Source organism: Castanea sativa, chromosome 5 (genome assembly GCF_040712315.1).
Source record: "Castanea sativa cultivar Marrone di Chiusa Pesio chromosome 5, ASM4071231v1".
NCBI classification, from domain to species: Eukaryota; Viridiplantae; Streptophyta; class Magnoliopsida; order Fagales; family Fagaceae; genus Castanea; species Castanea sativa.
Window position 1 is genome coordinate 69,842,550 of NC_134017.1, and position 23,717 is coordinate 69,866,266.

The window sequence follows — 23,717 nt, forward strand, 5'->3', positions numbered from 1 at the left end:
AAAAAAAAAATTATCCGTGCAAAAAGTACATGAAGTTTTTTTTTTTTGGCTAAAAAAAGTACTAAAACTTGTTTAGAGCTTAGAAACTTTGAACCTTAGCTTTCTTTCTCATAAATAGTAAGAAAATAATTTGTATCTTAAAAATGAAGGAGAAAAGGATATGAAAAACCTTAAAAATTCAAATATTGACATTGAGATTTCTATATTTTTATATGCTTATATTTGAATAAAGAATAACATATGTTTGTGGGAACAATAAAACAGAAATATTTATTTTCGTTTTTATGTTTATTGTTATGATAATTTTGTTTGAGTGCTATATTATAGCTATTTTAGATTTTTTCAATATATATATATAATAAAAAGCACATACATGAAACTAAACAAGTAAGTTGGCATTTGCCAAGTTATTCAAAAAAATAAAAACAATAAAAAACTATAGGCCCACACCAAATTAAATTTCTGGTTTCGTCCATGATTCTAATTCCAATACCAGCATGAATGAGCAAAACACTTCAAAATAATGTACGTGCTTCATTTTATATATAAAAACATATGGGTTTACATAGATATTAACGTGATTTCATACAATAATCATATACCAAGTTTCAATATAATTCGATGATTTTCCAACACTAAGTAATTAGTACACCACCTTAGTGAAAGAGATGTCAGTGGAAAAGAATTTTTAATTGTCCAACTAATGCTAATGACTTAAATTGTGAAAATTTTCTATTTATATACCCTTAATTGCCATCTCATTAGATAAGAATCATAAGATCTTTACAATCTTAAAAGTAGCATTGGCTCCCAACAAGATTACCCAACTTCCATAAAAAAAAAAAAAAGCAATTGTTAGCAATAAGTTGAGGGGAAAGATTGAAACTTTAGTTCTCGTCATAAAGTAGACCAAACAATACCAATGAACTATAAATTCTTGACCTATGACTAATCTAACCATTGAAATGAGTTATTCATTTCTTCAACCTAACTAATGACAATTTCTTTGGTAATTCTTATTTGGTCGTTGGTTTTTGTTAACGAATATTTTTAGGATAGTTGTTAAGGTTGCATTAAATGGAGCAAATTACTTTAGATGCAAGGACTTTGCATGTAAGATGACACAAATACTCCTCATTCTTTATTTTCTCTTCTGCCTACCTTGTAAATATTTCATTCTTTGACTCCGGCAACCTAGAAGAACTAAAGAAATACGCTGAATATGTACTTACAATAATCACTGAAGGTAGACATTGCTTCCAACTCTCCCTCTCTCTAGAAAATCTGATACTATGGAAGAAAGTATATATTAGAGTTGGGCTTGGGTTTCACAAACTTCCTTCTGGTTTTTATTTTTTATTTGTTAAATAGGTAAACAAACTAACTATGGTGGAGTTTGGATAGGCGTTTCTGCGTCCGCGTTTTGTTTTTTTTTTTTTTTTTTTTTTCCTCCAGCCGCAAGTGTTGACCCAATTTTCTGTGAACAGTGCATTCGTGCACTGTTCACGGACCCACAAATTTCACTTTTCAGCAACTTTTTCATTAAAAATGGGTCCCGCGGTACTATTCACACATTTTAAAATTATTTTGCTACAATGTTTTCAGTTTTCAGTTTTCAGTTTTCAGCAATAAGTTCTATCCAAACGGACCCTATATATATAAGTGTGCTTGTAAAGAGGTTCGGATCGGGTAAAGTATTAACCTTTTTCTGCTTGAAAAATATGATTTCATAAACTAATCACATACCAAGTTTCAATATAATGGGATGATTGTTCAACACGAAGGAACTAGTACAACGCCTTAGCAAAAAGAGATGCCATTGGAAAAGTACTTTTATTTTTTAGAGTCTGTTTGGGATCTGTTTATTTTGCTGGAATTGAAATTTTTTTGCTAAAAGTTAGTTGAAATAATAGAGTGAAAACCATGAATATTAGCAAATAGTACAGTGAGAACTATGAATAGTACAAAAAAATGCTATGGAACCCATGAATAGTAGCAAAAATAAGCTGAATAGTAAAATAAGCTGGCTTTTTAATTTAGAGCCAAACGCACACTTAATTGTTCAAATAATGCTAAAGGCTTAAATTGTGAAATATTTGTGTCTATATATGCTTAAGTGTCATCTCATTAGATAAAAATCATAAAGTCTTCACTTTTTGTTAAGTATCATTGGCTCCCAACATGATTACCTGGCTTCCATAATTTATTTATTTATTTTTACAAAAAATATGCAATTGATGAAAATTAATCATGGAGAAAGATTGCAACTTTAGTTCTACTTGTAAATAAGACCAAATAATACCGATGAACTATAAAACTCTTGACCTATGACTAATCTAAAAATTGAAATGAGTTATTCATTTCCTCAACACTAAGTGATAACATTTTCTTAGGTAATTCTTATTTGTTCATTGGTTTTTGTTAATGAATGCCTTTAAGGTAGTAGTTAAGGTTGTGTTAAATGGAGAAAATTACTTCAAATGCTTGGACTTTGCATATAAGATGACTAAATATTTCATTCTTTAATTTGACTCCGGCAACCCAGAAGCCCTAAAGAAATACATTAAATATATAATTACAAGATCACTGAAGGTTGGCATTATTTCCAACTCTCCCTCTCTGTGGAGAATCTGATACTATATTACTATGGAAGAAAGCATATATCAGAGTTGGGCTTTGGTTCTCAAACTTCCTTCCAAAAAAAGAGTTGGGTTTGGGTTTTTATTTGTTAAATAAGTAACAAACTATATATAAAAAGTGCGCTTGAAAAGAGGTTCGGGTCGGGTATGCTTGAAAAATAAGGTAAATGCCAATATTCAACTCCAAATCAATCGGGTGGATTAGAATTTTAATTCTGTTCAGCAATATAACAGTAAGGGTTACTCAATCGACTAAAAACTAAGTCAAATTTTAAGCATTTATCACCTTCTTTCTCACTCGGTTAAGTAACTAGTAAAGAACTAGCACACGAACCAGAGCTCAGCAGTTAGTCGGTGTGACTCTAACTCTAATAAAGTGATTTACTTTCTTTTTTGTGAGTAGTGTGGGACTATGGTCACCCCTAAAAAAATTGCAAACGCTTGAAGAAGGATAACTGGTAAATACATTTCAAATCTTAATTAGAAAGAAAGGATCTTTACCTCAACATTCTCTCCATACGTGCCCTTCTTCACATACAAATAACGTACCTAGTCTTTGCCATTACAACGTTGGCCTCAATTTCATTAGGCAAATCTTGTAAAAGTTTCCTGTCCCTACTCGTGACTCGTGGGAAATTACTCATCACCTTGGTTTCGAAGGGTGAAATTATTGCAACATGCATGGCTAAGAAAGTTCTGGCTCTTGATATTAAGACCTTGAGCCTTGGCTCCATTGACGTCCGATCTGAGCCCTCTGGTTCATCCAAGCACGTGACATTGCTGTTGATCCTTTGGTCTACATTGTTGGCCGTATCTGTTGCTTTTTGTATAGCTGATGGGAATCGTTCATTTGCAAGATGATTGTGTTTGTGTCTTTGACAACTTCTGAGACCATGGTGATGCATAACCTGCTTCATCGTGGGCTTGACCACAGGTGTGGTTGTGTAGGAGGGATTAGAAGAGGTAATTTTAATAACATATGGGTATTAGAAAGTGTAGTTGAGCTTATGATAGCAGCAAAAGAGAGAATTAGATAAGTAGTACTCTTGCAATGAGAGGTTTTTGGGGATCTCTAACGGAGGTTGAAGAGTTTCCATGTTAGGACTTAATTAGTTGCTTTCTCCACTGAACTTATCTTGTCTTATGGCCCCTTAATAGAGTATAAAGATAAATTTATTTATTGTTGGTAATTAAGAGCTCTTGGTGACATTAGCCAGTGGAGTGTTCATTGAGTCCAGGGGATTGGTGATGAGCAAGTGATAAATGGATAATACTACTTGATTTTATTTTCTTTTTCAAATTTCATGTTATATCGGTATAAAAATATGTAGTTTTGTATTTGTAAGTGCATAATTTGTACTCGGTCCAATCATTAGATGGACTCAGGCCCAAAGAGCCTTATACAATGAAATCTGTAAAGTATGAGTTTGAAACCTAAGTCATGGATGTTAGAGAAATAATAAACGGGCTAGATTGCTGCTATCTTATGCAAATAATAGATGAATATGATAAAAAATTCTCCTCGGATATAAGCCGAGGACCATTTGTATTGTCTTTCTTTCTTTAAGCAAAAGATTACAATTGAAGTTAAGGTCTTCAATTTATTCTCTCTCTTGATCTCTTTCCTCTAATTCTCCGATCCCCTTCTTCATACCTCTCTCGTTTTCTTATATCCATCTTCTTCTCCCCTTTTTCTTCCACGTGTAGCACAGATCTTCCAAACAGATACTTGTCTCATCCACCACCTTCTTGAAGTCTTCAAATAATAACTGAAAGGCTGAATATTACTGTTCAGAGGTCATTTCTCCATTAATGCGGCCAGGGAGATAGATGCAGGGTCTTTAATGCGGTGGTAGCAGCCTTTTCCCTCGATATTTCACATACGTTCTTTCTCTTTACAACAGCATGGAACACATCTTTACCCACCAAGTCTTCCAGAATTCTCTCCCCATACATCATGACACGTCACACGGTCTTTAGTTGACCTGGCCGAGGAGATGCCTCTCCTCAGACAACCTCACCAATCTATCTAGCACAAGTCGACTTGTGGGCCTCGAAGGCTCTGCTTGGACAGACTTACACCACTAAATCAGGCCCAAGGCCCAAATGCATATTTTGACCATTTTACCCCCACAGTGTTGTTATTGTATTTGATTTTTATTCAGATATTTAATTTATTTTAAGTTTTAGTATCTTTTTTCTCAAGAATTACATTGACATGCTAAGTTGTAACTCTAAATTGCTTTAAAAAAGTAATCAATGAAATTACTAAATAAAGAAATGTCATACAAAAACAAGGTTGGATTATCTTTTGATAATTAAACTTTTTTAGAGCTTAGAAACTCTAAGCTCAAGTTTCTCTCTCATAAATAGTCGTATAATGATTTTTTTATTAAAAAAAAAAAAAAACAAATGAGAATAAGGTATGAATAGCCTAACAAAAATTTAAAAATTGACATAGTAAATTTCCATATTTTCCTATGTTTCTTCTTGAATAATGAATAACACACGTTTGTGAATTCAAATAAAACAAAAATATTTATTTTCATGTTTATGTTTCTTTTTATGATTTTTTTGTTTAATTGTTATATTCAAATAATAATAATTCTTAATTAATACATATGTAACACTTTTAGACTGAATAAAGCAGAAACAATGTTGATGCAAATCCAATATGCTTCGTTAAGGCCCATTGGAGAGGTTAACAATGGCATTCAACAGCCAGGACATCATGCTGAAGGCGGTCATTCTGTAGGTTTTCCACATTGGAAAATTTCAGAACTAATCGAGAGGGAAGAAACCCTATCCCCAAAGAAAATAGGATTACAAAGACAATGAGTGAGGTTATGGCAATGAACCCAATGGCTAGGTGCTAACCAGAATGTTTGAAGCATAAGCTTAATGGTGCATTTACTAGGACTATAGTTAAAAGAGAAAGCATGGCAAATGGTTTACTGCCCACTTTATTAAAGATCAATAGAATCAAAGACCTTCGACTATAAACCACTGAAATGGAGAGACTCATAATTTGGGCCATGACTATAAACATGTAAAATAAACTATAATTATTTTATTTGAATTAAATTACATTTTAAAATGTGATAATTTTTTTAAATTACAATATAACATTATATGCTTTGGCATTCTATTATTATTACATCTAGGTGGCACCACTTTTTTGTTCAACCACACCCTCTTTCATTTGTTTGGATTTGAGAACCAAAAAAAAAAACTTAAAAAAAGAGTATAACAACCAAAAGTATTGCAAACAACTGAAGGTTCTAACTCAAGCCCAAGTTGTTCGTAACAAGATATAAGATAAACCCACCAAAAGTATTGAAACTTTGAAGCTTAGCTTCTTTTACATAAATATTAAGAAAATGATTTGTATGTTAAAAACGAAGAAAAGCAGGTATGAATAGCCTTAAAATTCAATGGAAGATATTGAAATTCCTATATATTCCAATACTTCTATTTGAATAAAGAATAGCATATGTTTGTGGGACCAAATTAAAAATAAATATTTATTTTCATGTTTACGTTTATTTTTTTGATATATTTTTTTAGTGTTATATTCAAAAAATAATAATTCTTAATTAATATATTCATAGCCTTTTTAGATTTTTTATAAAATATATATGTATACAAATCTAAACAATTAAGTTGACATTTACCAAGCTATTTATAAAAATAAAAATTACAAAAGGCCTGATCTTTAGTGTCTTGAATCTTTAAACTATTTTCAGAACCTGAGGATCATCCAGCTTCATTGGTGGAGCCAGAGGGGCAAATTGGCTCCCTACTCTAAAAATTTCCTTTAAATGCTAGTGTAATCCAATCTTTCGTATGTATGTATCTTGTGCCCTCATATATAAAAAAACATTTATAAAATAGCACTCCCCACTATAGCAACTAAAACCTGAAGCACTGAAAAGAAGCAAACAATAGTCCCACCCAATTTTCACTTTTCACCTATACATGCTATCACGTCACTTTCTTTGTTATCTCTCTATCTCTCTTTTTATTTTTATTTACGTACCTAAACTTCGTCGTGAGTCATTATTAGGACATATGTGAATCATGTTAGGAATATATGTCATCTAGAATTGACTAATTCTATGACAAAATACACTTTACTAGTAATTGGGTAAATCTAGGATGTGTTTAATACTTCAAGGAACAAGAGTTTAAGTCCAAGTGTTAAAGTCATGCAAATCTGTCCAAGAATCAAGTAAAGAAGTGTTGTATTTTAAAACTCCACAGCTAGCTCGACAGATAGCATCTATCGAGGTTTAAAAGGCATGTTTAGCCCAATACTCGATAGCTGTTCGATAGATAACCTATCTATCGAGATTTACGAAAATTAGTTTTTCAGATTTGATTTCACACATATCGTGTATAATTGTTTAGGCTTTCTTATCTCACAACCCTAAACATATATAAGGATTATTTTAAGGGCCGTCACAGAAGATGCAAGTCGATGAAACTTGATGCAAAGGTTTTGTTCAAGTACATTGTGACCGGAGACAATTTGCCCTATTTCATCTTTCTTTTGAAAAAGCTGCTTTATTTGTACATCGTAGAGTTTTGTAACCAAGGAGTTTCATGGACTTCATCGTGTTGATGAATTGAAGAACTTTGCAGCCAACATCCTTCTCAAGTTGGTGTGTTAGTCACGTGCTTGGATTCGTGCATCAATTGGCTAGTCACGTACTAGGAGTCGTGCATTGAAAATGTGAGATTGTCACTACAGAATAAGTCCAATTGTGTATTAGGGTAAGGATTCAACTGTAGTTTGGTATAAGGTACTGAGATTCCTTTACTTGTAACTGCTTGTTGTGATATAGTGAATTCCCGAGAGTGGTGGCCTTAAATTCACCTAGTGGGGTTTTTTCTATTCATAAACAAATCACTGTGTCAATTTTATTTTTCGCTGCATATTAACTTAGTTGGTGATTTGTTTGTCCTACCACACGTATTGCATGCTAATTGAATTAATTAATTAATTTGGCTAATTTATTGGTTAATTTATCACAAGGGGTCAATACATTCTTGGCCTACCAAGTGGTATCAGAGCGGGCACACTCTGATTAGGGTTAATCTTTGCTGTATGATCCATTCACCCCCGTTGTCATGGAAACTCTTAATTGTTTTGATTTGCATGATCTTGTGTTGAATGATGATGATAATATTCAAGACACTTATTGTATGCTTTATAATTTTTGTATGAGATTTCTTAAAAGTTCTACAAAATTAAAAGCTAAATTTAAAAAGGTCAAGCTTGAAAAAGATGATTTGATTGCAAAATTGGATGAAGCCAATAATTTGAATGAGAATTTTAAAAATCAAATTTCATCTCAGGTGGACAAAATTAAGAGTTTGGAAGAGCAACTAGTTGAATTTAAAACTAAAGTTGAAAAATTAACTAGTATCAAACTTGTTGTTGAGCCTAACTTAAAAAAATTTTTTTTTTTTTTTTTTAATAATATTCCTCTATTTAAAAGGAATAATGAAAAGTTGAAGGCTAATATTGCTAGGATAGACAAAGGTAAAAATTCTGATGTTAACATTGAAGTTTCTAAACCTATGTCTAAAACTCCTCCTAGGAAGAATAAAAATCATGAATTTATCCCCACTTGTCATCATTTTCACATTGTTGATCATATTAGGTCAAATTGTCCTAAATTAAGGTCTTTGTCAACCTCTAAGATTAGAACTCCTTCTAGGAAGCATAGTAATTTGAAAACTACTCATGTTTGTCACCATTGTGGTGTTTGTCACCATTGTGGTGTTTCTGGTCACACTCGTCCTAATTGTTTCAAATTGTTTCCTCATAAGTGAGTGTCAAATAGGTCTCATCCTTTGTCTAAAAGCTTTGTACCTATTCTTGGTGAGTTATTAAAAGCTTTGAGCTTTTTGACTTAATTTCAGGGGAATTCTAATTCCTCTATGTCCTTTAGTAGTCATACTAGGACACGTGCATTTTCATCTTTACGGCCAAAGACTTGTGTTATGTGAGTGATAAAGGATCCTAAGACTTAATTGTCTTTTTGTTTGTCCTCTGCTTTAATTCTTTCTATCTAAAGTAGGACTCTCTTGCTTGATTTCTTACCTTTTTGGACTCATGCTTTCATGCATTTGTATTTAGTTTTATGCTTTGTTTTGTTTAACATGTTTTTGTTTGTTTGTTTTCAGTTTTGCTTTATTTTGTTTTCATAAAAAAATTAAAAAATTTGAAAAATCAGAAAAATACAAAAACAGTATATGTTTTGTGTTCATTGGTACTTGTGTACCTTGGATGGCCATTAAAACAAAATTTTCTAAACTTTGTATCTCATGTAGCTTAGATGAGCATCTCAATGCACAACTCAGCAAGTGAGCTTTGTGGCTCATATTTGTGATGAGTAAGATTAAGTAATCTCTTATACTTAACACTCGTATCATTCTTTTTGACGGGAAGGACTAGAAAATCCTAAGAGAAAGGCATAAATAATCATCTCACCACTGTTGCTCGCCAATCATGAAATGACATCTGTATGTTTCGGCATAGCAAAAGTGCAATGTCAAAAGCTTAATATTATTGGGTATCTCTTTTCTCTCTCTTATATGTTCATTTATGGTTTGCTTAAAAGAAAATATGCAAAGAAAAAATAAAAGCAAAAAGAATTAAAATGTTTTATATATGATTGCAAGCGTGTCTTCTAAGAGATGTGGGAGTTATAGGATGTACCTCGAAAGTGATAGTTCCCATCAAGCAGTTATGATTGTGTGTGAGATAAAGTGATTTTCTTATATCTCAAATTGTCATAATATATAGACACTTATGCAATCTTACGATGTTTTTCACACACAACATACAATATTCTTTGCTACTTTTGATACATGTGCAGGTACAATGTGATTTGACTATCACAAGAAATACATGTGTTAATGTATGCTTACTAAACTATTTTGACTTGTTTTTGAAATATAAAATTGGTTAGACTTGTTTAGTGTGTGTGTATGTGTGTGTGTGTGTTTTGGATTTAAAAGCTTGACATTTTCTTGTTAAGAGATGATTTTCAGAGCTTAAAATGTTGATTGGATCTTTGGTTGAGTAGCATGCTTGATTGCATTCAAATCTGTGTTTTTCTCTTCTTTGAAAAACTATTTTTGAGCAATCTCGATAGCTTCTCGATACCTCTCAACAACTAGGCTATCTATCGAGCCTCTTGATCTTCCTTTCTCGACAGTTGTTATCGCAATTTCGATCCATCGAAGTTTTTGAGAATTTGTCTCAATAGCTTCTCGACAGCTTCTCGATCCATCAAGAAAGTTTCTGTATGCTTGAATAGAGGCTTGATAGCTTCTTGATTGATCGAGGTCACTCTGCTGTGGACACCTCTCGATAGCTCCTCTACAACTCCATTTATCTAGAATTAAAGCTCGACACCTCTCGATACCTTTTGATCCATCAAGAATTGTGTTTTCCTATATATAGCCTCAGCATGATTTTTCTCTCATTTTTCTCGATCTCTCTCAATTTTTTCTGACTTTTCACCTCCCCAAACACCCTTCTCTCACTCAAAACCTCTTCCCCACTCAATCTTCAGCCTCAAGAGTGATTTCTTCCTTTGGTATGATCTTCCTTCTTACATTTATCATGCATTTCATCTCTTTTGACCTAACTTTTGGGGTTTTTGAAAATTTTTTGGGTTTTTCAAAATTGGTGAGGTTTTTGCAAAATTTTAGGTTTTTTTATTTTAAATGATCTTATATGTTCATGCATTGCATCACATTTGCATTTTAACAATGATTCATGCATTTTAGACGTGCGTTTACTATGTTGAAATCATGTGTGCTGGTAGGATTGGATTAGGTTGAGCCCATGATGTTTTTATTATTGCATGTCACATGCTCATGCATTTTTCATGCATACGTACCATTTATTCTCTATCTTATTGATATTGATCTGTGCTTGGTACTCTTCTGTTTCTCTCTTTCTCTCTCTCTCTCTCTTGGTTAGTTTGCTCTATGGCACCTAAGCGTAAGTCTACTCCGTCCCAGAACCCTTTTCGTTTCGGGGCAGCATCTTCCTCTATTAAATCTACCCCCTCTCATGTTCAGTTCCATGATGAGAAGGCCCGTATGGACTTCTCAGAGAATTTTTCTCAATGAGGCATTCATTTGAAACACCAAGTCGTCCTATTAGACTTTTCCAATAATGACCTTCCTATTGTCATTTACAGTAGGAGTTGGGAGTCACTTTGTCACATCCCGGTTACTTGTCCCTCCATGATCATACAGGAGTTTTTCTCCAATATGCACAGATTCAATTACTCTATACCTCATTTTATCACTTGCGTTCTAGGTACGCGCATTGTAGTCACTCTGAATCTTATATCTGAGGTGCTACACGTCCTGAGGGTAGCGCGTCCTGACTACCCCGGCTTTGATCGTCTTAGGACTGTGTCCAAAGATGAACTCTTGTCTCTCTTCTGTGAGACACCTTCATCTTGGGGTGACCATCAAAACACCCCTTGCTCGGGTTTTGCAAAAGGTCCGAGGTTCCTGAATATGGTGATGAAATTTTTTTTACATTCCTTGTCTCACTATAATTCGATTACTGAGCCTTATGTTTGATTTTTGTTATCCCTTCTTGAGGGACTTACCATAAATTTTCCCTCTCATTTAATACTCTACCTTATATATGTCTATAAGGATACAGCGACCCATGATAAGCTCATTTTTTCTTCTGCTGTCACGCGGATTCTCCGACATGCGTCTGTCTCCTATCCTGAGTCTTCACACTTCTCTATCATGTGTGCCAAAGAAGCAGCGACCGTTAGACGAAGCGAGGCTCAACTTCGACTGAAGTGGTTACAGACCTAGACAACGACTCCTCCAGCTTCTTTTGCTCCATCCACCTCTGTTCCTTCTTCTTCTGCAGGTGGAGTGACTCTTGAGGTCATCATGGCACAGCTTGTGGACATGGATGCTCGCCTTGACACTCTTAGTGATGAGTTGTGTCAGGTGAACACCAGTGTTGATCGTATTGCACGATGACAGGCTGTCATGGGTGGTTTCACTACTTCTTCATCTCCATCTCCACAGGCTTTAGAGAATAAGAGTGATGATGGCTCCGATAGTGACGATGCTGATGAGGATGATGGTGCTAGCTCTTCCGGTGATGAGGAGATGATTGTTTCTCAGTGACTTACCCTATGTCATTTGTGACAAAAAGGGGGAGTAGTTTTGAGTATAAAAGTAGTCATGTATTTAAGGGGAGTGTTAGTATAGGAAATATTTTTGTTAGGGGGAGTGTTTTGTTTTTGAGGGATGTAGTGATGACTTTTTGTATCTTTTCTTTTCTTTCTATTTTAGTACATTGTTCTTACTTTGTGATAACAAACCTTGTACTCATTTTGATATATATATTAAGGTTGTTATTACATTCTTTCACCTGCCTCTTAATGTGTTGTTTCTTTTCTCTCTTTATGCACATGCTTCTTATTTATTGTATGCAATCTTTTATATTTCTGTTTCACACTAAGATGCCATGATGAGTTTTTTTTAAAGTGTTTCAGAAATACAGGTTGTTAAAGTCTTTCTTGCTATGAACTCTCTTCTTGCAAAGTTTTTCAAGAGTTTGTGTTAGGATTAGATTTTATTGTATTCAACAAGTGAGTATGAGTTGAGTGATTTATGAATTTTCTCATATGATCATTTATTTATTGTGGTTTTGTCACGGATTGCTAAAAGAGGAGATTGTTAGAACATATGTGAATCATGTTAGGAACATATGTCATCTAGAATTGGCTAATCTTATGACAAAACGCAATTTACTTGTAATTGGGTAGATCTAGAATGTGTTTAATACTTCAAGGTTCAAGAGTTCAAGTCCAAGTGTTAAAGCCATACAAATCTGTCCAAAATCAAGTGAAAAAATTTTGTATTTTAAAGCTCGACAGCTAGCTTTTAGATAGCATTTATCGAGGTTTAAAAGGCATGTTTAGCCCGATGCTTGACAGCTGCTCGATAGATAACCTATCTATTGAGATTTAAGAAAATCAGTTTTTCAGATCTAATTTCATACATATCTGTCTATACTTGGTTAGGCTTTCTTATCTCACAACCCTAAACATATATAAGGATTATTTTAAGGACCGTCACAGAAGATGCATGTCAATGAAGCTTGATGCAAAGGTTTTGTTCAAGCACATTGTGACCGGAGACAATTTGCCCTAGTTCACCTTTCTCTTAAAGAAGCTGATGTGTTTGTACGTCGTAGGGTTTTGTAACTAAGGAGTTTCGTGATCTTCATTGTGTTGATGAACTGATAAACTTTGCAGCCAACATCCTTCTCAAGTTGGTGTGTTAGTCTCGTACTTGGATCCGTGTATCGATTGGTTAGTCACGTACTGGGAGCCATGCATTGAAAATGAGAGATTGCTACTATAGAACAAGTCCAATTGTGTATTGGGGTAAGGGTTCAACTGTAGGTTGGTATAAGGTACTGCGATTCCTTTACTTGTAATCGCTTGTTGTGATAATAGTAGATTCTCAGGAGTGGTGATCTTAAATTCACCCGATGAGGTTTTTGCCTTAGAGGTTTTCCCCATTTGTAAACGAATCACAATGCCAACTTTATTTTCTGCTGCATATTAACTTAGTTGGTGATTTTTTTGTGCTATCACGCGTATTGCATGCTAATTGAATTAATTAATTAACTTGGCTAATTTATTGGTTAATTTATCACAAGGGGTCAATACATTCTTGGCCTATCAGTCATGAGTCAAAGCTTACTTATTAATTTTTATAACATTCCCATTGAATGGGCTAAAATAGCCAAAATGTTGTTTTAGCATCTCAAACACCTAAAAAACACCAACATCTCAGGTGCTAAACTTTAAATTATTTAGCAATGAGTTACATTAAAATGCTAATAGTTGTAGTTATTGTAGCTCAATTGCTACCTATCTTTATAATTTCTTACTTTCTCTCTCTCTTTCTAAAACCCCTAAACTCACTAACCCTAATCTTGGGCTCTTCTAATAATCAATGGCAGATAATCAAGAGCTTCATCCCTCTAGGGCATCAGCGTCATCAATCGTGGGTAGTTGTAGTTGTCATGGATTTACAGTGGTGGTTATAGTGAATTTTCGGTAACTTTTGGGTTTGAATAGACATGGTGGTGGCAATTATGGTGTTTGCTTTTGTGGTGAAGATCAGTAATTGTTTTTGGCAATGGTTGGTGAGATTGGCGATAGTTGGCGTTTTTGGCTCCTTCGAGTTTTTTACTGATTTGGTTGATTTGGGTTTGGTTTTGCAGTGGCTGTGGGGTGTTTGATGGGTTTAGTTTTGATATTTAGGCTCGGAGAATTTTTTTAGTGGCTGCGGTAGTGGTTGTTGTAGCTATGTATTTTCTACATTGTTTCAAATATGAGATGTAGGGTGACTAGTGGTTGGAGGTGTCAGCCATGATATTTTGGGTTGGCTAGGATGGGATATAGAGAAATGAAATTTTATTGGGTTGTTTATATTATTTTAATGGATCCTATGTTAAAAATAGGAGATGTGATGTATTATTGTTAAATGATATGTTAAAATAGGTAAGGAAGTGTTTTTAGGTGTTAAAAGCTAAATATTTTAGCATTTTGATTGTAAATGCTCTTAGTGGGTTCCTTAATCCATATTTTACTCAAAATAATAATATACAAGTACAAATACGAATAAAAACTACTTAATATACTAGTTGCCTCTTGTAACCTAACATTATTGCTATTTCTTCTTTCACTTATTTATATTATTTTTTCATAATTCAAACTGTGTTTTTATTATAAAGCCAAATTTCAAATACTTAGAAGCATTGAAATTAACATAGAAAAAATAATGTTTAATTTTGTATATATCTTTTTAAAGCAACCAAAGCAATAAAGTTTTGTGACTAAATGCTTCCTGATCTTCATCGTTTATGAAGTGAAGAACTTTACAGCCAACAAAAATCATTTAAGTTGCTGGAGTTAGTCACGTACTAGGATCCATACAATGGAATTAGTCATAGATTGGAGCTTTCTGCAACAAAGGAAAGAAAGCTATTACAAGATTAAGTCCAATTGGGTATTGGAAAAAATGTTCAATTGTAGGTTGGTATTTTGGGATAGGCCAAGGTAGTGGGGTAAGATTCCTTATACTTGTAACCACTTGATTATTGTTTAGTGAATTCTTGAGAGTGATGACCTTAAATTCACCCAGTGGGGTTTTTGCCTTGTGAGAGGTTTTTCCCCATTTGTCAACAAATCACCGTGTCAATTTAATTTTCTCTGCATTTAGTTTATTTGGTGATTTGTTGGTGCCTCCACGATTTCCATGTAATACCTAATTAATCAAATTGGGTAATTGAATTAATTAACTGTGGTCAATCTATCTTAACCCAACAACAATGAAGTGAATTTAGACCTTGAAGAATATTTGAGATGGTAAGAAAGCTTGTGTGAGGCTTGAGAAAGTATGATTGTGTGGTGATGCTCTCTCATACTTTCTAAACCTAGTGGAAATGTTAGCTTCAACGTTGATGGTTGCCAATGGGACAATCCATACCCTGCATGTGTTTCAATCACCACTCAAAATTGGTTGAATCAATATTCTGCTTGGCCTCTCTTGATTTCTCAAAAAATGGATTATACTTGGGCGTAGAGAAACTTTGTTATTTATGATTATTGCAAAGACTATGAAAGGTACCTCACATTGTCAGTGGAGTGTTCGTTGGTTCCATGGCAAGGTACTCCACGTTATAGTATTTGATTATTATTTAAATATTTACGTTATTCAAATTTTTATTCTAAATTCAAATGTCTTCTTTTGCTAGAATTACATTTATATTCTGAGTTGTGATTCTAAGCTACTTAAAAATAACAATCAACAAAATTACTAATTAGAGAAATGTCACACAAAATAAGGTTAGATTATCTTTTGAGACAAAAACTTGTTTGAAGTTTTAGAAACTTTAAGCTTAAGCTTCTTTCACATAAATAGCTAGAAATTGATTTGTACATTAAAAGCAAAGGAGAAATAGTTATGAATAGTGCAAAAAATTCAAATTTTGACATGTAAATTTCCGTACTAAATCTTTTAACTTTTGTATTAGAAAATCAAGTTGTTATATTTCAATTGTTTGATACCTGATTACATGCAAGGCATGCCAATAAACACACAAAGCGAAATAAAATAAATTATAATTATTTGATTGGAATTAAATTACATTGTGAAATGTACTAATTTTTTATAAAAAAAAATTACAGCAAAAATTATGCACTCTAGCACTTTGCTGTTATTGAATCTACGTGTACTCATTCTACCCCCGTGTTGTTCAATTATATTCTTTGGCATTATAAATTTTTTTAAGGCTTAATCTTTGGTGTCTTGAAGCATTAAACTATCTTCAGAGCTTGCTAAGCATCCAATTTCCTCCTGGTGGTTCTTTCTTAAACGAATTGTTTTGATCATTATTTAGAGTTAGCTAAAAGGGAAAGTGTATTCTTGATGATGTTTGTGGGGGGTAAAAGCTCTTGAATGAACATTTGGGTTTTGGGCCTGATTGGCTGGTACTAGTTTGTTTTGATCAGGGTCTCTAGGCCCACAAGTCAGTCCGCACTGTGGAGGTCCAAGAAGTTGTCCAAGGAGGAGTGTCTCCTTGGACAGGCTCGGCAATGATCTTGAGACTTGCTAAATGGGTTAGAGGCAGGACTTTGGAAAAACTGATGGGTAAAAGGGTGACCCAAGCACCCTTCAAAAGCAAGGATATGTGAGAAATATCTGAGGGAAAAGCTGCTACCACCACATTAAAGGCCCTGCATCTACCTCCCTAGCCGCATTAATGGGGAAATGACCTCTGAACAGTAGAATTCAACCTTCCTGCTATTATTTGAAGACTTCAAGAATGTGGTGGATAGGACAAGTATCTAAAGGGGGAAAGACTAATATGACACGAGGATGAATCAGTGAAGAAAAAATAAATATATAAGGGAACGAGAGAGGAAAGAGAAGGGGACTGGCCCCTTAGCTAAAAAAAAGAACTAAGAATTGTAAACTTTGGCATAGAAGGAGAATATTTATACAAATCATTCTCGGCTTACGTCTAAGGAGGTCTTTTTGTTATACCTGTTTATTATTTGCACAGATTGTGGCACTCTAGCCTGTTAATTGAACTTCCAACATCCCAAACCTAGGTTTCAAATCCATACTCTACAAATTTAATTGTATAAGGCTCAGTGGGCCTGAGCCCATCACCTGCTTTTGGGTCCGGGTACAATTGTGCGCTTACAATGTCTTATACACCATAATTTTAGTTATGAGTTATAATTGTGTGGTAAGGTGTATTTGGTTTCGGTGAAATGTTGTCATGGCCCATTTATTATTGGAGGCTTTAAAACATTGGTTTTACACTATGTCTTGGAATAATTTGCACTCTTGCTAGAGTTACATTTACTAGCTGAACTGTGACTCTCAGCTACTTAAAAAAAAATGTAATCAATGAAATAACTAATAAGAGATGTAACACAAAAAAAAGGTTAAATTATCTTTTGATACTAAAATTTGTTTAGAGCTTAGAAACTCTAAGCTTAAGCTTCTCTCACATACATAGTCAAATATTTATTTGTATGTTAAAAATAAATGAGAAAGGGGCATGCATAGCCTAAAAAATTCAAAAGTTGACATTTCAAATATCTATATTTCCTATTCTTCTATCTAAATAAATAATAACATGTGTTTGTGAGTTTGAATAAAATAATTTTTTGTTAATGTTTATGTTTATGTTTATATTTATGATATGTTTGTAACTATTATATTCAACAATTCTTAATTAATATATTCGTAGCCTTTTTATCTTTTAAATTACATATAAAAATAAACAAGTATGTCAGCATTTATCATTTGTTTGATATCCTTGATTACATGCAAGGAACAAAATAAAACTACAAAGCAAAATATAATAAATTATAATGATGTTTATTGAAATTAAATTACATCTTGATAGGTAATGATTTTTTTAAAATTAAAATATCACATAATACTCTATGACACTCTGCTATTGTTCCTATTTTTTTTTTTTGGTTCAATTGCATCCTTTGATTTTTGTATTCCAAATAAATAATAATAATTAAAAAGAAAACAAAAATCAAAAGCAGTGCAAACAATCAAAGCCTCCCATTCAGTTTTGGGCTGTCTGTAATACTAAATGGATTCAATTAGGAAACTAGAGCCCTCGTTTTTTTGATGATCCTGCAACCTAAACTCTTCTATCCTGATTAAAAGCTTCCATAGTATGACACATTAGTGATGTACATATGAAAACCAAATTTGTAATCATTAATAATGTTGGAATTAATAAATTTTTTCATATACACATGCATTATAAAAACTAGAATACTCAAAACGAATTTAACCCAAATATTCAAAGGGAACACAGATAACTGATATTAAAAACCATTCTAAACCAATTTTATTACTCAAAACCGATCAAAGTCAAAACCTGAATGCAATCCAATCCTATTTAATCAGAATACCCAGACCTAAGTCATTAGTTTTCGTTTTATACTGAGATGCTCTCAAACAGTGTTTTAGTCATAGTGAAACACTATAATTTATAGCTTTTTAATTGTGAATGTGGCAGAATTTAAAGTAGGCATTTTTTATTATGTGGCTGCACCTCCTTATTTGCAAGAAAAAACTTCTACTTTTATATATAGTATTAGATACTTATAAGTGAAGCCGCAAGTGTGATTCCTTATAGAATCACAAAGTGGTCCACTACTTTAGGAGCTACATATAATATGAGCTGGTAGCTTATAAGATTTTGAATAATTTGAACTAAAGTTGCCGCTAGGGTAAAATCGAAAAGTCCATCCTAAAGGGGAGAAATCTTTTAAATAGTAGTATAGATAGACAAATCATACCATAGACCTCTTATATAATGACAAAAGGATTAAATATTTTCTTTTTTCTTATATTCTAAAGACAAGAAGAATAATTAATTCCTTTGTGCCTTAAAATTAAAAATAAAACTAATTTCTTTGCAGTAAATGTACAAAAGTTTATAATTTTTAAATTTTGATGACCACATAATGAGGGACAAAGCTAGAGCTTTGAGTTAAGGGGGGCGGCTTTACTGTTGGCTATGTGCAGCGATTTCAACTTTTGACTCTACTACAACTTAGCTTTTGAGGATTTTTTATTTTTATTTTTTTTTATGTGTTGGTAAGAACAAAATTATTTTTGTTTATAATTTTTTAAATGACAAGGTTGTTTATTTTAAATAAAATTGGTTAATTGAGCTTTTTATTTATTTATTTAAGTTTTACTATTGGTAATTTTTGTTGTTTAGCTATTTTTTTGGGCTTATATATATTTTGTTTTAGACTTTAGATCTATAAATTTTTTTATAGTCACTAAAATGACGAAAGACTAGCGTTACAAATTTTTTTATATATAAATTATTGATGTAATAAGTGGTTACTAGTAAGTAAAAAAATTATGTGAGTGGTGGGTCTATGTGCGAACCAATAAGAATGTGCTACCAAAATAGTTTGTAAAAATGTTTTAAAAAAGTTTATGAGTATAGCCATTATATTCAGATGATGTCCCTTTACAACCAAAATGACGTGCTTATGTGTAAAGTTTTCCCTTCTAGTCTTGGGCCCACTGCTTTATGGTGGTTTAATGGGCTAAGGAATGGACCAATTCATAATTTTGGAGAGCTAATTCAAGAATTTGGTACTCAGTTTATGACGTGTAGCCGGGTACCACAATCGGTGGACGCATTGCTATCTATGGAAATGGGAGTTGGTGAAACTCTTCAGAGTTATGCTAATAGGTATTGGGAATTGTATAATAATATTGGTGGAGGTAATGAGAAAGTGGCTGCTAGCACTTTCAAACTGGGGCTTTCGAAGGATTCAGAATTACGAGATTTGTTGACTATAAAGCGTCCCGAAAACATGCGACAGCTTTTAAGGCGTATTGAGGAGTATAAGAGACTAAAAGATGATCAGCAGCAAAGTAAAGGTAAGGCTCTCGCCACACCACAATACACGAAGGATTCTCGGTCAAGGGGCTTCCAACCAAGGACAAGAAGGGAGTTGAGAATTCAAGAGCCTACTGCTCGTAGCAAGAGATCAATGTGGCATTTAAGGAGCTAGTACATAAAATTCTAGAACGGATCAAGAATGAACCTTACTTTTGATGGCTGAGCAAAATGGGGGGGGGGGGGGAGGGTGACCTAACAAGAAGGAATCAAAGTTTATACTAGACTTATCACCGGGATAAGGGGCACACAACCAAGCAGTGTCAAGTGATTAAGGATCATTTGAAGCAGTTTGTGAAGTCCGAGCACTTGAAGGAGTTTGTTGTGGGACATGAGAGCGGTGCTGCCGGGCAAACCTTGAGATCACAGGGGAATACGCTCCCGCCCCCTTGGGTGTAATTGAATTTATCCATGCAACTTCAATGGGCACTAGCATGAGTCGGTAGAAAGGGGTGTTAAGTGTAGTGTTAGTGGAAAGTGCTAGAAAGGATACTCAACTTGGGAAAAAAGTATAGTGTACCCCGAGAACCAATCGCATTAAGGGATGACGATTTAGAAGGCCTAACCACATGACGATGCACTTGTGGTTACCACCCGAATAAATGGTTTTATAGTGAAGAGAGTGCTGATAGACCAGGGAAGTGGAGCCAAGGTGATGTATCCCAATCTATTTAAAGGGTTGATGTTAAAGGTAGAGGACTTATCCAAGTATGATACCCCACTAGTAGGATTTGATAGCCGAATGGTGGTACTAAAGGGACATATTTCGCTTCCCGTGAATACGAAAGGGAAGGAGGTGATGGTAAATTTTATTGTGGTCAGCTCTTTTTCTCCTTATATAGCAATACTTGGCAAGCCATGGATTCACGCAATGGGAGCAGTCTTATCCACTTTGCATGTTAAGGTGAAGTTTCATACCAACCATGGCGTTTTTGTGGCGAGAGGGGACCAGTAGGTAGCAAGACGATGTCTAGTGGCTGTTGTAAATCGGGAGATTAAGTAGAAAGAGTCTACCGAATAGGTCCCTTTGTAGCAATTACAGGGGCTCCCAAAGGGCCAAGGAGATGACAGTGCCGAAGACCTGATTAAAATAAGTATACTTCCATACAAGAATATGAGTTTCCAAATAGGGACCAGCGTGAAGCACGAGGATCAAGTGAGCTGTTGTTACTGTTAGTTTAGAATTTGGACGTTTTTGTATGGATTCCATACAAGGTACCCAGAGCAGACCCAAAATTTATTACCCATAAAACAAATGGTGACCCAACATTCCCCCCCCCCCCCCCCCCAAAGAAGCAAAAGCAGAGAAGATCAGCTAAGCAACACATTGAAGCTGTTAAGCAAGAGGTTGAAAAGTTGAAGAAGGCATGGGCAATTAAAGAGGTCTTTTTCCCAGAGTGGTTATCCAATACCGTGGTGGTGGAAAAGAAGAATGGTAAATGAAGGGTTTGTGTGGACTTCAACAACCTTAACCGGGCCCGAAAGATCCATTCCCAGTTCCAAAGATTAATCAGCTGGTGGATGCCACATACGGATACCCTAGGATGAGTTTCTTAGATGCCTTTTAGGGCTATCATCATATTGCTTTGGCCATCGAGGACCAGGAGAAAACGTCGTTTATATCCCTTGAAGCTAATTATCATTGCACAATAATGCCTTTCGGTCTAAAGAATGCAAGGGTCACTTATTAAAGGATGATGACACAAATGTTCAGGAAGAAGATCAGGAATACGGTGGAAGTTTACATCGATGACATGGTGGTGAAGAGTCAGGAAAATCAGAGGCATGCTGGTGATTTAACAGAAATACTTTGGCAGCATAGGTTGCATCTTAATGCTGATAAATGTGTCTTCGATGTGGGGACTGGTAAATTCCTCGGGTATATGATCACTCATCGAGGAATAGAAGTGAGCCCTTATCATATAAGTGCTATAGAACAGCTCAAACTGCTGAGCAACCCAAAGGAGGTGCAGGTATTAACCAGGATGGTAGCTGCTTTAAACTGATTTGTTTCAAAGTCTACTGACTGCTGCCGTCCTTTTTACCAATTGCTTAAAAAATAAAGGGGATTTCAATGGACTGAGGAGTGTGAGGGGGCCTTTCAGGACCAAAAGAAGTACTTAGTGAGCGTGTCGATAATGTCTTGCCCAAATCCTAGTAAGGACTTGTTTATGTATTTGGCAATATCCGAACATGCAGTAAGCACAGTATTATTGAAAGATCAGGAGAGCATCTAGAAACCGATTTATTACATTAGTAAAATCTTGGTCGATGCAAAGATGAGGTATTTACCTTTGGAAAAGCTAGCATTGGCGTTAGTCCATGCGACCAGGAAATTACCCCATTATTTTTCAAGCCCACACGGTATATGTGATGACCAAGTATCCTCTCCAATCTTTGCTTTAGAGGTCCGACTTCATGGGCCGGATAGCTAAGTGGGGAACCAGGCTTAGATCATTTGATATTCGGTATAGACCTAGAAGCTCAGTCAAAGGCCAAGTACTCACTGACTTCATCGCATAATTTACTCCTCGAGTAGGAGGCCAGGGGATTATGTGTAATGTGGAAGCCCGGCCCTAGAGGGTGTTTGTGGACAGCACGTCAAATGCAACGAGATCGGGAAGGGAGTGAAAGTGGAACATTCTTCAAGGTTGGGCTTCAGGGCATCTTGATAGGCCAAGAATGTATTGACCCCTTGTGATAAATTAATTGATTAATTAGCCAAGTTTATTAATTAATCCATTAACATGCAAAAAATCGTGGTAGCATAAACAAATCACCAATTAAGTTAATATGCAGCAGAAAATAAAGTTGACACGGTAATTTGTTTATGAATAGGAAAAACCTCCAAGGCAAAAATCTCACCGGGTGATTTTAAGGTTACCACTCCCGAGAATCCAATATTATCACAACAAGAAGTTACAAGTAAAGGAATCTCGATACCTTATACCAACTTACAGTTGAACCCTTACCCCAACACACAATTGAACTTGTTCTGTAGTGACAATCTCTCATTTTAATGTATGGTTCCCAGTACGTGACTAACCAATAGATGCGCGAATCCAAGTACGCGACTTAATCACTAACTTTGAGATAGATATTGGCTGCAAAGTTTTCCAATTCATCAACACGATGAAGATCACAAAGCTGCTTGGTCACAAAACCCAACGATGTACAAATGCAGTAGCTTCTTCAAGAGAAAGAAGAACTAGAGCAAATTCTGTTATTGGTCACAATTTGCATGAACAAAACTTTTGTACAACTGTGCAACCTTTGACGGCCCTTAAAATAATTCTTATATATGTTTAGGGTTGTGAGAAAAGAAAGCTCAAACATCTATTCACAGATTGGATGAAAATCAGAACTGAAAATCTGTTTTTCATAAATCTCGATAGATAGGGTATCTATCGAGCAACTGTTGAGCATCGAGCTAAAACGGCTTTTTAAACCTCAATAGATACTAGCTATCGAGTTTTAAAATCCAACACTTCTTCACTTGATTCTTGGACAGATTTGCATGGCTTTAACACTTGAACTTGAAACCTTGTTCCTTGAAGTATTAAACACATCCTAGATCTACCCAATTACAAGTAAAGTGTGTTTTGTCAAAGGATTAGCCAATTCTAAATTAACATATGTTCCTAACATGATTCACATATGTCCTAACAATCTCCCCCTTTGGCAATTTGTGACACAACCACAATAAACAAATGAACATGTGAGAGAAGCCATAAATCACTCAACTTATACTCACTTGTTGAATACAATAAAATCTATCCTAACACAAAATATTGAAAAACTTTGCAAGAAGAGAGTTCATAGCAAGAAAGACTTTGACAACCTGTAAGTTTGAAACACTTTAAACAAAACTCATCACAGCATCTTAGTATGAAACATAAATAAAAGATTACATACAATATATATGAAGCATGTGCATAAAGAGAGAAAAGAAACAACACATGTAGAGATAGGTGAAAATGTAATAACAACCTCAAATATATATAACAATAATGATT

At 34.5% G+C, this 23,717-nt stretch overlaps 1 protein-coding gene across 1 annotated transcript; it reads left to right on the forward strand.

Annotated features, from left to right (window-relative positions):
* The first annotated feature begins 19,255 nt into the window (after nt 1–19,255).
* Nucleotides 19,256–19,816, forward strand: LOC142635692 (uncharacterized). Its single transcript, XM_075809812.1, has one exon. The coding sequence runs from the start codon at nt 19,256–19,258 to the stop codon at nt 19,814–19,816; it is 561 nt and encodes a 186-aa protein (XP_075665927.1).
* The last annotated feature ends 3,901 nt before the right edge of the window (nt 19,817–23,717 follow it).

Coding starts and splice junctions, on each gene's coding strand:
- LOC142635692 (XM_075809812.1), top strand. CDS start 19,256: ATGTCCCTTTACAACCAAAATGACGTGCTTATGTGTAAAGTTTTCCCT.